The sequence below is a fragment of the Lingula anatina genome, chromosome 1 (assembly GCF_051362555.1).
Source record: "Lingula anatina isolate TDL-2025a chromosome 1, LinAna3.0, whole genome shotgun sequence".
In the NCBI taxonomy this organism is placed as follows: domain Eukaryota; kingdom Metazoa; phylum Brachiopoda; class Lingulata; order Lingulida; family Lingulidae; genus Lingula; species Lingula anatina.
Genome location: NC_141767.1, coordinates 10,613,128 through 10,627,252, shown reverse-complemented (window position 1 = coordinate 10,627,252; position 14,125 = coordinate 10,613,128). Strand labels below are relative to the sequence as shown.

Here is a 14,125-nt window from a genome sequence, read left to right as displayed (position 1 = left end):
GAGGAACTATTGCCACTGTTATTTGTATTCGTGCCAATCCCTATGTCCTTAACCTTCGAATTTACCAGACAAGGTCACGTGCAATTTATCTAAAGCCGGATTTAACCAGCGTTTAAACTTCTTTCCGATTGTAGAACACATCAATACCACAACTAACTGACTCAAAGCACACGGATATGGTAATTGACTAATTTGCCAAACAGGATCCACTATTTATTAAACCACATCCGTAAGGTGACGGTAACTAGTATATAAGAGAAACTTACTTTGGCGGCTGGAACGCACGGTAAACATGAAGATAGTGTTATTGATGTGTGTCTTACTTGTCGCGGCGTTAACGCTTGCGAGTGCTCAGAATTTGGCAAAGATAGCCAGCGATTTGGCCAAAGGTGGTCGACACGTATGTCCGTATTGTGGGTATTGTGGATATCAGTACAAGTGTGATCGTTCGTGCAGCCACGCTGCGTGCCGTATGTGTGTTTATAGATTCCACTGTTCATCAACCTGTATAGGACTCTGCAGATTGCCAGGTGAGGGAGTTACTTTTGTTCATGTGGGCAGAAACCGAGTTGATTTTTTAACTTAAAAATTGATGACTTGATTAATGATAAAGACCTATTCTGTAGATCAATACTTTATGTTTCATAAGATAATGGTCTGAGTTGATAAATATACTGTCGGTATCAACGTAATGACTCTCAATAATATTAATTAATTTGGAATATTAAACTAATTATTTATTGAAGCTTTTCCTTAAATAACAACATAAATGCTTCTCATAACAGTTTACTGTAGCATCTTTTGCTTCTTATTAATAAATCTTTTCAAAACTGTTATTTTCGAAAGAGACCACCCCTCAGCCGGCAACAACAACACCAAGCAGTACGACTCCAAAAGAGACCACCCCAGTATCCACAACACCCGCGACAAATACAACCATCAATCCCAACAGTGAGTTTCATTCCTTTTTCTTTGAGGATTCTCGTAACTTTTGTCTTGCGAGATCATTCAAACTGCCACTAACTTATTACGAACTTCATTCGAAACTTTATGTTGGCCAGAGTTTCAGACGCAACGCGGTCCTACATCTGTTTTCATATTTCTAAACATGTCACCTGGCTGTTGTCCCAAACGCGCATGTATAGTGGCTTGAAAATGAATAAACTGGCCCGCAATCAAGCTTAGGAAAGATTTATCCTATTCTTCAAAATTTATTCATTAATCTTTTGTGGTCCATCTTCATAAACCCCCCCTTTTCATGTCAATAACATATATGCTTTATTTGTTCTGGATAGACCCAAAGAACTTCACGTTTGATAAGTTCAAAGACGTATTAGATGCCGTGGAAAAACTCTTCCCTGACGTGCCACCAGAAGATTTGATCCACAAGCTTCGGATGCTGGTATCCCGCTATGACACACCTTTTTGGAAAACCATGTACCTAGTAAATGACAAAGTCCCGTTTGTTGGCAGAGACGTCTCACCATTTCCAAATGACCCGGCTAACCAGGAGGCATTCGACTATCTAAGGCAGACAATGCTTCATTCGATAAAGGACACAGATGGAGATGGTCGCTTAGAGGAGCAGGGGGTGATTAAGATTGGTGACGACGCAATTGCATTAGGTGAGAACCTTTATCGTGTGAAATTACATTTCTGTGCCTAATCACATTTGATCATACTGAAAACATAACATCGAAGCGTAAGATGAAATCAATAACTGGGTTTCTGTCAAGAACATGGACTTCTTGGTCGATAGCAAAATATTGCAAACCCTTTCTACCTATATTTTTAGAATTTCAAAATGTTTTCTTTGGGGGGGGGGGGGGGGAATGCAGTTTGATTTAAGTTTTTTTAAGTATTGCCAGGTTTCTAATCAAGAGTTGTTGGTAAAAAAATCACCCATGGCATTTGTTGTGTGTGTGTGTGTGTGTGTGTGTGTGCACGCGTGTCCCTTTGTGTATATTACATGTAACTCAGTATTTTTTTACTTTTTCTCCAGGCCATGTCATAACTGGTATTGCTGCCGGATATGATCGGCATTCGATTTCTGGGATGGACAACCTCGCCGCCACCACAATAAGTGGAGATCTTGGGCAGTCAGGTCATAAAAATCAACTAGGTACATGCAGATAACACTACTGGCTATATAACGCATAGGCCTATATATGTAATGATCGCATGATTTCATGATGATTTCTTTACAAAACACAGAGCATTCTTAGTCTTTTAGTTGGTGTTTTCGCTTATTAAGAAGTTGATGATCCTCACTGAAAAATCAGCGACAAGAAGTTTGACAGACTTTAATGTAATTTTATAAGGCTGACACTTTAATCCCGTGTAAAACCTTACCCTAATTTGCTTTGCATTTATTTTGTCTGAATTAATCCGGTCGCGTATGAGGATGTAGCTAACATCTACCTTATAAAAAAAGAAATGAATAAAAATAAAGCAATAAAGAAAGAAAAGAACCACGCGAAAATTACATTAACAAAATATAGAAACGATCATCCCTTCCGTACCATATAAAGATGCTCCCTTCGAGTAAAGACCAAAATATCTTCTTGCAGATTCCACCAAGCCATTGATAGGGCCTAGCGGCACGTGGAACGGAGAGAAGTTCACCCTTGACGGTCCGTACAGCATGGCCACAGACGCCGAGATACTCGGCGACATCGATGGCTACATCATGGGGAGCCGCGTTCAAAATGACCCCACAACACCTATCAGCTCAAGGGTCAAGGAGTACTACAAAGATGGCGGCGACCACGAAAGGAGGTTTGAGATTTTTAAGACTCTAATTACAAAGCAAGAGTTACAAAAGGAGACCGAAGAGTTTGCAGATAATTATGAGATTATCCATGGTAGTGTGGACGATATACAGGCTGCTGAAAATGCTGTGAATGCATTCTGCGCGCGTTTTAATGAAGAACTAGGCTCCTGGTGTAACTAATAGGCCTAAATGTATCTTACAGACTGAAATATTATCATTATGATTATTATTTTCGTTATTACGTATTTTGTGACATTAATCGTCAAAAAGAAACGTGATCAATTGCTAAAATGGAAAATTATTTGTCTTGTTAAAATTACGGTAGAATACATACAAAGAAATAAACAGACGCCTGCATCCTTTCCAACTCTAACAACCATGAGCTACATTTTGTGTTGATTGGTTAAGTAAATAAAATATCCCATAAAAACAATCGTCGTCGATATTCATCATTTATCTATAGTCACCGTAAATGAATTTATTACAACTCAGTGCTGTCATGACAAATCAATATCATACTGTTCTACAAGTAGGACCTATGCCTTCGTCCTCCAACAGTAGATGGCGGCTGAAACTCTTCAAATATCTATTGCTCGAAAGCAAAAGTTGAAAATGAATGCTTAATATATATTTACCGATAAAACGTCTCTTCCCACGACTGGCCTTTCCATTCCACCCTAGAACTCAACCCTTACCGAAAGTCAGACACTATGTAAAGTTTATCTTATATTTCAAGATATACATCATAGTTTCAAGAAAAAAACAAATATCTATATTGCCAAATCTATAACAACTAGGAAGCAGGTGATCGGAATACTCTGTAGCAATACTGTTTATTGAACAATCATGGATGCAGGGGGTCAAAGGATCTCTTTAACAGATCATTAAATTAAATATTCATTAAATTAAGTTAAATATTCATCAATCTTTCAAATGAAGAAATTCAACATTGCTATTATTGAGAACAGCTCGAGAACAGCAGAAACCATCAACACCAAACACGTATAACTTGATGTTAAATGTTTGCCGTTGGCTACAACTTATCATAAGTCATGGTACACATGCCCATGCAACCGTTTTGAATCTATGTTGAGTATTAATAATCTAATAATTCCTGAATCATGAATCAGGACAAGATAACACCCAAGCTGGATTAAATGTTGGTTAGACCTCTACTTTCTTTTTGCTGTGCTCTTTCTGCTGGAAGTGGTATACTCTTCATCCAGGTCTATGGCCTTGCAGCCATCCTAAGGAAAAAAGATGAATTTCAACCGCAAAATTTACTGCAAATTAAAGTGTCAGGGTGACCGAAATTTAGAGAATCTGAACTGCCAAGAATCAGAGAACCCTAGTATAAGCTATTAAACAAAGTACGGGCGACCGAAAAAATAAGATTATTGTAAAGAGAACGAGAGCGCAGAATCATCAGCGAAAACAAGTATGTTTTGCAATTTCGATGACGAGACCAATCTAAACATTCTGTTTTGATACTGGAATGTGTATTCGTACTACTAGCTGTATAATTTATGTAAAGGCCCTTTTACGTTCACTGTCGACTTTAATTAATCATTATTACAACGTATATGATGTTGGGTCATTGCGTTTTGTAAACATGGCAGCAAAGCTGACAAATATGCAGACGCGAAACAAGGGAAAAACATTGTAACAATATTTACACAGAAAAAAAATCAATAACTGTCGAGAGTGCACAAAATACATGCTAAAAACTGTACATTTGGTAAAGATAATCTGATTGTGCTTATTTTAAGGGTGAAAAACAGAAGTGCCGGATGCGACAGCACGGACAAACACAGTGATCAGAATATAAATATATTGCTTGTACATGTATGTAAAATGTGCTAAAACCAAATAATAATAATAATAATAATAATAATAATAATAATAAATTATGTGTGTGTGTGTGTGTGTGTGTGTGTGTGTGCAAATGATGCACTAATAAACTTACAAATTCATCATCTGGTCCCCAGTCAGTGGCAACTTTTTTAAAGAAGTCTGCTGACGTTCTGACGGGCACCTCCTCCCCTTCGTCAGAGTCTGTTTGACACCATTTTCCAGTCTTCTGGAGAACGTCGAGGTTTAGGTAGCAGACATTACATACCCAGTAACCCTTAAAATACTAGGAAAGTTGAAACGCATTACCATTTGAGTACTTTTTGACATTTATAGAGCTTTTCATTTCAAATGTGCAGAAGTTTTGCGCTGGGCCAAATTATACTGTTGACTCATCTACATATCATTGTTCGAACCCAACGTTTTATCAAGTAAGTCCAATACTCACACTCGTGCTTAAAATCGACAGTCATATACCTATTCTCAATATATTCGAGATTGGAGTTTTCATAAAAAATATATTAAGGCATATACGATTAGAGAACAAAGGATGCTCCTATTAAATATTCCGTATCTCTTCATATTTTCACTTTTGGCCCAAATGGTGTTAACATTACAATAAATAGTCACTACTGACTGCAATTTAATAACAACTGGGACGGATATTAGCAGATATTGCTGAAATTGGTTTCTATAGGTCGCGTATGAGATTGAACCTTCAGGCACTGCTGCTCTCTCTCTCTCTCTCTCTCTCACATATAAATAAAGAAACAAAAACAGCAGTGGTTACTTTATTTTTTAATCAGTGCAGATCGTTTCATTTGGAACTTGAAATTATAAATCTATAGTGTTAAAATCCAGTTGACCTTCATAATATAACAGAATAACTTCATTATAGATACAGCTTATCATCACAATACCAAGCCCTGGACAGATGCCTATACAGCACGCCACGCGAACCTTTTAAGTCACATCTCTAAACCTCAGGCTTAAACCCTGGACATTGGTGAGTTAAATGCCTTTTTCCGGGAAAACCCATAATGTTGATAGGAAAGATCGTATTACTGGAATCCACACCAACATTGGCATATCGTGTTAGTACTTCAACGTAGTGCTTTTCGGTGTAGTTCAGCGCTGCACGTACACTGTGCAGGCATCTTTTCACAAAACTCAGATAAATAGAGTTTCGTTTGAATGCCATCTGTACATTTTCTCACTCATCTTTCACTCACCAGGTCCGTCCGTCTTACCAACCACACAGATGCACACAAATATACCGAAGAGAAATCCTTCGATAAAACTTATACGAACTGACAAGTAGATATCTTGTAGGAAACCAATGATATGACTAAAATGCTTAAACTCGTACTTTTGCTATGTTTAGTTTCATTGTCGTATTTACACTGTCCCGTCTGTTCCAACTGATATGCAAATATCCGTGTATCACCAAGGTATCATCTGTTTGGGTTTTTTTAGATAGATATGTGACTATCAGACTGGTACTGGATAAAATTATTGTTGCAAATTGACAATTAGCCACCGAAAGACATTCAGACGGTGTTTTTCTCTTATTTGAAATATTTGTATGTGAAACTTAATTGAGACGCATCTTTCGTTTATTTCTTAAAGGATAAAACAACAACAAACATCTGAGATGAAAGAATACAAGAAATGAAATGAGTACCTTGGTAATGTTCCACGCCTTTCCAGTTGGTGGTGGTTCAACGTAGGTTCTGCACTTCGAGCAGGCTCTCTTCTTACAGAAGTGACACGCCCTTCCTACGCCGTCCCATATGGTCGCCGAGTCACACAACATACACAGCCTTACTGTCTTTTTCTCCTGCTGTCGTTCCAAAAGGGACACCTGGTCATTCATTGAATCCCGTCTTTCTTGCTGGTTCCTGAAATATAAAAAACTCTGCAATATGACATTTATTAGTATAGGCGATTTGGGTTTATTTTATGACCCAATTAGGATCCTGTGGTGAGAATAAGAAACAACATGGTCTAGGTTAGAACTGGTGTGAACAGCCCCATAGATGGTAGATAACTTCCACTAATATTAGTACTAAAGCCAAAGAAATAAACGTGCAAACTTTAATATCTGATATATTAAAAAAATCGAAAATCTAGTGTGAAAATATATGGCACATAACCCACTTTAGAACTTCATTTCGAAGCATTAGATCTATAAAAAAACTCTGTTCTATTCATGTGGAAGAATTGGTGATTTAAACCAACCTAAGGAGATATATTCCTGCAGGCACCAACCAACAATATATAGTGCTGCTAGACTGATAAGCGACCAACAGCGCTTTATTGTGTTACTGATATGTTTTTAATAACGGACTAAGGCAGTACAGCAAACACGTACAAAGACTAGCAATGCAGTCACAATTTTGACTCAAAGACCAAAGATTTACCGTATCAAGATCAAGCACAGACGTCTAAAAAACCTGTAATTCTTCCATATACTACCTCTTTCTGTAGAAGCCTCATTCTAAACCATCTTCGCATACAATCACTTGTAAAGATGTATAATTTGCGTTGGATAATGATATCACATGAGATCGAGAAGGGGAGAACGCCTAACATTGTCGTTACTAAAAAAATCTTTTGAGAAGTGGTGCAGCATGATGCATTTCCTATAAACTGAATATCATAACACCCCTTTGCCTCTTTTGGGAAAAGGGGGGGGGGGGGTTATAACTTCATAAACATTAAAGAATTACCTGACTATCATATGCTTGAGTTATTTTGATAAACAAGTAATGATAAACATGGATGTATCAAACATCGCCGTTAAATGATTATGGTACTGGTATTGTGGATATAAGCATACTGTCTGTTTAAAAAAGGAAGGTTGCAATGACGTAACTAGCACCAATGATAATAATTAATATTGACATAAAAGAACAACGTTTTATGAAGGCCTCCACATTCCTATTGGTGTTGATGGCTGCAAAATTTGGATGTTGACCAGAAATAACGAGAACTGCCAACAGTACGAATCCTTAGGGCTGGAGAAACAGATTACAGCTGCCCCAAATGAAGAAAAATTGGTTCAGTAATAAAAAAGATCTTCTTGACTGGAAGTTTCTACATCGATGAAGTGTATATTTTCATTATACTTGAATTGCATGTGGGTCCAACACGTATCATAAAATCCTGATATTGATGCAGACAAGTAATTATGTAAATGGCAAACAGACAGGGGAATATAAGATAGCTTATGGGAAAAAATGAGACCTTTAAGTAAAGCAAGCCAGCTAAAGCTGACATATGGAGAGACAGCGTTTAACAGTGACAAAATGATACCGCAGTATACAAATTTGGACATCGATTCCAAACCCAAACTTGGACTGTAAATGCAGGGACAGTGTCTGTATATAAAAATTCGTTCTCAATTTTAACATAAATAGGCGCATTTAAGTAAACATCTGATAAAAATCCCTACTTTTCAATGTTTACTAGCCTCCCAAACCTTGACTTCTGGGACAACCCATGACATCGCACAATATATTGGGTTAAAAAATTGGACAACAGGATGGCAAAACATTGCAAAATGGTTCAATTGCTCTTGCGAAAATTAACTAACCATGCCAAATTTTATAACAAAGCCTACAGACAAAACGTGACTGTAGCAGCATTTCACAATCCTAAAAATAAAGAAATAAACAGTGTCATTCCAGTAAACAATATCTCCTGTATAAATAACCCGATCGTGATGATTTTCGAAAGAAACCTGCCTTTTTCACCAAACAAATTCACTCAGCAAATTTTCAGTCAAACGAAAATAGTGCTTGGCACCTATGGGGCTAACGTCATCAAAATACACAAAGATTTCTATAATCTTTCATAAAACTACCCAATCGTCATACAGTACTACCTGGGAAACCTACTGGGTCCTTGTACTGGGTCCTTGTAAAGTAAAAAAAAATTGGCTTGACACTTAAAAGGCGAACGTCGCCAAAATACGTGAAAATGAAAACACACAAAAAATCAATAAATTTCGTTAAAAAAAATTCAAATCATGCTGAAAAAAAAACTTTTTATCTAAACAATGCTACTCACTAAGAGTCAAGCAAAACTAAAATATGGTTAGGGAGATATAAGGACTGATATTTCGGACGGCGACCGCGATGGCGATAGCGACAGTGACGACACAGACAGACAGTGATCAGATAGATATATAGACATTTGACAAATGAAAACGGGAAAATATTGATTCCTCAAAAGTATTTAACTTCCAAACTTTAACTTTAACTTAAATAAATGAATAAATAAATAAATAATCAGAAAGACCCTACCGATTCTTGTTGCATCTTCAGTGTCAGTTCTAATGCAAATTATTAAAACTGTAACCTGAAGCCAACCTGACATTATCGGATGCTTTGAATTTCACCATCCTAAGGTTTCCAAGAATTTTACCTTCGTAACGGTATTTAACGACATCCGGATTAAACGTTATGAATAAGAAAAAATATTCTAAACACATCTACATTATGTGACCTGTAGACTTATATATACAAGTTATATAAACGGACATTTACAAGCCGAGGTAATGTGTTTGGAACATACAGTGACCCGTTGCATGTTGTTTCTGACATTTTGAAAATCAGTTTGTTGACGAATGAGTATATTACAACTTTATAAGCAGTTGAGGTAATGTGTTTGGGACATATACTGAACAGTTACATGTTGCATATTGTTCCTTTTGTTTTAAAATCAGATATGTGTCTTCGAATCCTTTATCTAATATATTAGTCAGTGATTAGGAGATAATACTCTTATATTACTAATATGCAGATGTCATATTGAGAAATTCCTTATATTTGAGTGAGTGGTGAAATTCATAACAGCGTAGAATTGTATCAAGTTGCTCTACAAAAGCAAGGTTCCATGTAATTGTGGCTTAAATGAAGACATCAATTTCAATAAAAAAACGATCCCCATGTAACATGTATCTAGAAATGTGTATAAATGGTAAGCCATTACTAAATTAACCAAGACATGTTAAATAGATCAAGACTTTTTATCAGATACAAACTTTACAAATTCTTTTTCCTCTTGCTCCATAGTTTCTAGCTTCTTAAAGACGTTTGTTAATTTTCCAATTTCCTCTGCGTTAAGGTGATCTAATCGAGGAGAAGGGGGCGCTACTTTAGGGATCTGCCTTTCTTCTTCCTTGTCAGCATCCGTCTTTCCCTCCATACCGTCAGCGTCCTCATCAGAATGATTGCCGGAAGAATTCCGGTCAGCGTCTGTTTTGGAATGGTCTACTTTTTGGTTCGATTTAGATGCATTTGTTAGATCGCTGAGGCTTTCATATCCTTCTGGACCTTCGTTACCCTTATTTCGAAATACCTGAAGTATTCAAGAAAAACAAACTGAACAATACTAAAATAATTCGCAGAAGATTAAAAAAAAAACAAAGTTCACAATTATCGAAAAACTGGCAGTGTTAGTTATCACTAGAAGGCTTAGGCATTTCTAATTAGGCGCTCGCTCTAATTGATATTTTCAGTCTCAGAGGCCTTTTCCGCTTGCAAAATTGTAATCCTTGTAAGCATGTCAAAATAGTCTGTACTAAATATTTTATCATACGAAACAAACGGTGCAACAGGGCTTATATCCTAGGGACCTGTTTTCTATTTTTATTTCTATGCGGGTAGAAGTAGGTCGCATTCAACATTGGTTCTGCTAGAACCTAGATTCGACAAACTCCTGGAACACATGAAGAACTACGCCTGCAATATAGCGTCCACGTCACGCTACGTTTTCTCATGGCATCCCACTTTCCCTGCATATTGTGACTATGGGATATAATAGAGTGTGGTGAAAACAAACCCAAAGTTAGTCTGAAACGTTTTCAATTACAACGGGACTGGGCTCCCGGGCGTGCTTTGATGGCTCAGTATCGCCACAGACCCATGTCATTATCATTCCTAATTGCCACTTGCCTGGTGACATTTAGCCTATCCTGCTGATTTTTCAAAAATTGATCTCAATTGTGGTCAAGTGTCTTGAATAAGAATGACACATATGGTGAACGATGAGCATCCAACATGATCCAACCAGTGAAGGTTCCACGCATGTCTTAAAATAGATCGCACGTCAGCAATTTTGATTCTTGTCTCGCTGATCAGACAGATAGCTAGAACAGAATATTGCAAGCTGCAAACGGACTTAATTTCATTATATTCATTATTGTACCCACGGAGTTCACTTTTGCAGGGTCTCCTAACATCGCTTCAGCTGGATGAGCATGAGCATAATTAAGGATCATTTATCTGACACCGTTTTTATTTCAATGTGCCATTTCTATTGTTTAACATACCGCAACACAGCTTGGCAGAATATTGACTTTCCTGAAGCTCACTTAATACTATAACCAGCTGTATACACAGCAACGTGATTTACACGAAAAACCCTTATCTGCCTAACCTCCTTTGTGCTCACCCCCCTCCCTTCTTCTCTCTCTCTCTCTCTCTCTCTCTCTCTCTCTCTCTCTCTCTCTCACACACACACACACACACACACACACACTCACACACACACACACACACACACCTGGAGATACAGACACAGGCTCAGACACACACACACATACTCGAATGCAATTTTGATGAGGCATACTTACACTCCAAGTGTAACTAGTACATACCCTTCTGAAGAAGCTTGCAACAGGCGATTTTGGTGGTGTCCCAGTGACCAAAGGCTCCGCCATTATTATTACTCCAATAGATGAAAATCCTGTTCAGTTCTATCTCTCTTTCACATACGGCACTTACGAACAGTCATATGACTGTGAACCCACCCGCATTGTGCTGCATTATTTACTGGAAGTCAGGATAATAATTACAGCAGTTTATAATGATATCCTTATTACCAGACTATGTAGATTTTGCAACATCGGCAACCGCATCGCGAGCAGCTACAGCTCAGACTGAAGGATTAACAATGGTAGCTGCCCTTGTTGGTTTGGGTCTTAGTTAACACGTTATTTAAACTGGGAATGCCAATCACTTGTCTGTATGAGAGCTGATAGCTGCTATTGCCATTCCTGCTTGCTATAGAATCTGAAAATGTGCTTCAGTCTAGAAGAGGTTCCATTGTTTTACTGGCAGTTAAGAACACATCAGCCCCAGCTTCTCGATGTTGTGCTGGCAGTAATAGACATACGCTGTAGCTTAGTTCGTTTGTCTGGTATTCATCTTGAAACGCTACCCACCCACATGCCACGGCGTACTGTTCAACATGCTATCATATAAATACAATGCCGAGGATGCTGTGCATTTTAGCTCATTGATGGATACTGAGATTGAATAATTAAATCACAAAGGAATACACGCATTAATGCAGGCTGTAAGCGATAAAAGCCTCATTGGATAATGATGAGCTCTTTATCCATACATATCATTTTTCCCTTTTCTCCTTTTTTTAAAATATTTTTCATCCTTTTACATTTTTTACTGCCAGACATTGATTGTAGGCTATTGGGTGCTACTAGAACTTCGATGGTCTGCTTTCCCCCAGTTAAGACGCTTTGTCAGGGAATTTTAATGAAACATTACTATGAAAAGAAAACAAAATAAAAATTTCCAATAAATCTATATTGATTGGCATATTTTGTAAATTGGCGTTGAAAATATTTTTGTTGAGCGTCCGTAAACAGAACAAGGACAATAGCCTATTACCTACCATACTACTGTCATCTTGATATATTTGCAAGTGTCCTTTTGAATCTTACTTTCTCTTTCTTTTAATTATTTTAATTGCTACCAATACGATTACAAACACACCACGTTAGACCGCTAGCGCTGAACTGCACACGTGGAAGCTCTCCTCTCTGTAGCATCACTAGCTTTGCATTTTACATTGCGATGATTGCTTTTTTCAAGCTTCTCTGTAGCAATGGACATCGCCCCTGAGAGATATAAAGACATGCCTTTTTTGTTGTATGGGAATGAATGCCTGTAGGACTTTCATTGCTCCATTGCATAGTTGCCCTACTTATGAAGTGTAAATCAACATCTTGTTGAATTCTCAGCCGATAGCCGGAATTCTAAAATATTGATATTAACAAGAAAGTAAATAAGACCTTCCTATAATTCATGTAATGATATTGTTAACCCATGCAAGAAGTATTTCATTTCATTGCATTTATCAAAGTCGCCGGTGAGATTCATGATCTCATTCAAGAAAAGATAAAAATTTATACATAGTTACGTGCTCTGTCGACGCGAGTAATCCGCAAACAAATGAACCATGTTCGTACCTGCTATGAATTTATATTCGATTTATGTGTAGTTGACACCGCGAGAGTAAACAGATAATGGATTCATTTTATCACCGTTGCTCGCACGCTCAGCAATGGGTCCCTAGCTGTCGCCCGGAAGCGCGTGTCTCGAGGGGTATGTGAAGAGGTGCACCTTTGTGTGACGGTAGGAATCTTAAATCTCAAATAAACATCGATACACCTCTCCATTTTATACTAGTTTTAATATGATAGGTTAAAATCAAAAATCGTCTAAAATCTATTTATTGTGATGAAAATGCTGTATCCTGTGACATACAGCATACAAGGCAAAAATATGTTGCGGTGTATCTTTCTACTATGTGCATACGACGCAGCAGAGTTAAAATTATAGGACCTGTTGCGTCATTTTTTCTCCTCGCAACCCTCGTAAGTTCAGAGATGTAAGTGAAACTGTGCGTTAGTTTTGTCTTCTACCAGACGACGGGCACACGACAACCGTACATTTTGAACCACACATGAAGAAGAATTCACGTTGACAGTTCAACAGAGAGTACTATACTGGACACCGTTGCGGTAGTGAGATGGGTGTGGTATTTCGATAGCTTGGTGATCTGAGCGTCAACGTGGCCCTTTGAGGGAAAGCCGTATAACTGTAATTGCTTTTTCTCCCTGCAAAGAGTAAATAAGGACCAGATAGTAATCCGGCAAAATTAAGTGGATTCGCACTGTTGTGGTTACTATTCTAACGGCGAATTTATGTTAATCAGATTGAAGCTTCTGACTTCCAGAAGACGTGCATTAAGGCTATATACTGCACGAGTAAAATAGCTACTTTAATAATACATATTTTGTTGTGCACCTTCACTTTTTATTAAGCAGGATAATTTAACGTATCTTTGTGACGTCAAAACAGGACTGCTTTCACGTTACTCAAAACGATTCTTAGTAACCCACCATATGTGATGGCAAGGGGAATTAACTTTTGGATTATACAGGCAAATCTGTTTCATAGAGCAGAAACTAATGCACCAGGCTGTTACAAATCACATGGACACAAGAACTTATCGCTATGCTGACAATGTAAAAGTAATATTAAGGTGAGTTTTTAGCTGTATGTTAGTAACTTAGTCAGAAGCAAAAAGCCTCATTATTAAGATATCAGGAAGGACGTGTGACACTTCTTTTTAAGTAGAAGAGAAAATGCCCAATTAATGAATGGACTCACATTTAAAACTTTC

General features: G+C 37.6%; 3 protein-coding genes across 5 annotated transcripts in view; 2 read left to right on the top strand and 1 right to left on the bottom strand.

Annotated features, from left to right (window-relative positions):
- The first annotated feature begins 122 nt into the window (after positions 1-122).
- LOC106152892 (uncharacterized) lies at positions 123-3,206 on the top strand. Of its 2 annotated transcripts, XM_013526631.2 has the most exons (5): positions 128-530; positions 847-951; positions 1,296-1,625; positions 2,003-2,122; positions 2,571-3,206. In XM_013526631.2, exons 1-5 carry the CDS (start codon positions 293-295, stop codon positions 2,951-2,953), a joined length of 1,176 nt encoding a protein of 391 aa, XP_013382085.2. In that variant the 5' UTR covers positions 128-292; the 3' UTR covers positions 2,954-3,206. The 2 variants fall into 2 exon arrangements, with proteins under 2 accessions (XP_086856253.1, XP_013382085.2); XM_087000127.1 differs by lacking the exon at positions 847-951 and having other exon boundaries at positions 123-530.
- A 3-nt stretch (positions 3,207-3,209) lies between these two features.
- On the bottom strand, positions 3,210-11,907 carry LOC106152893 (uncharacterized). 2 transcript variants are annotated; one of them, XM_013526632.2, is made up of 5 exons: positions 11,268-11,907; positions 9,675-9,991; positions 6,309-6,525; positions 4,740-4,910; positions 3,210-4,020 (listed from the first exon to the last, which is right to left on the bottom strand). In XM_013526632.2, exons 1-5 carry the CDS (start codon positions 11,352-11,354, stop codon positions 3,946-3,948), a joined length of 867 nt encoding a protein of 288 aa, XP_013382086.2. In that variant the 5' UTR covers positions 11,355-11,907; the 3' UTR covers positions 3,210-3,945. The 2 variants fall into 2 exon arrangements, with proteins under 2 accessions (XP_013382086.2, XP_013382087.2); XM_013526633.2 differs by having other exon boundaries at positions 11,292-11,904.
- A 1,409-nt stretch (positions 11,908-13,316) lies between these two features.
- The window catches only part of LOC106163926 (regulating synaptic membrane exocytosis protein 2-like), a 42,134-nt gene continuing 41,325 nt past the window's right edge, over positions 13,317-14,125 (top strand). The window contains exon 1 of the mRNA XM_087014234.1: positions 13,317-13,984. The gene's annotated coding sequence lies outside the window, so the exon portion shown is untranslated. The remainder of the gene's footprint in view (positions 13,985-14,125) is intronic.

Excerpts from the sequence above, each read along its gene's own strand:
- LOC106152892 (XM_013526631.2), top strand. The coding sequence starts at position 293 with ATGAAGATAGTGTTATTGATGTGTGTCTTACTTGTCGCGGCGTTAACG. Across the intron at positions 952-1,295 it reads TACAACCATCAATCCCAACA|ACCCAAAGAACTTCACGTTT; the intron begins GTGAGTTTCATT and ends TGTTCTGGATAG. Across the intron at positions 1,626-2,002 it reads TGACGACGCAATTGCATTAG|GCCATGTCATAACTGGTATT; the intron begins GTGAGAACCTTT and ends CTTTTTCTCCAG.
- LOC106152893 (XM_013526632.2), bottom strand. The coding sequence starts at position 11,354 with ATGGCGGAGCCTTTGGTCACTGGGACACCACCAAAATCGCCTGTTGCA. Across the intron at positions 6,526-9,674 it reads GAGGAAAAAGAATTTGTAAA|GAACCAGCAAGAAAGACGGG; the intron begins GTTTGTATCTGA and ends TTTATATTTCAG. Across the intron at positions 4,021-4,739 it reads GGGGACCAGATGATGAATTT|GATGGCTGCAAGGCCATAGA; the intron begins GTAAGTTTATTA and ends TTTTTTCCTTAG.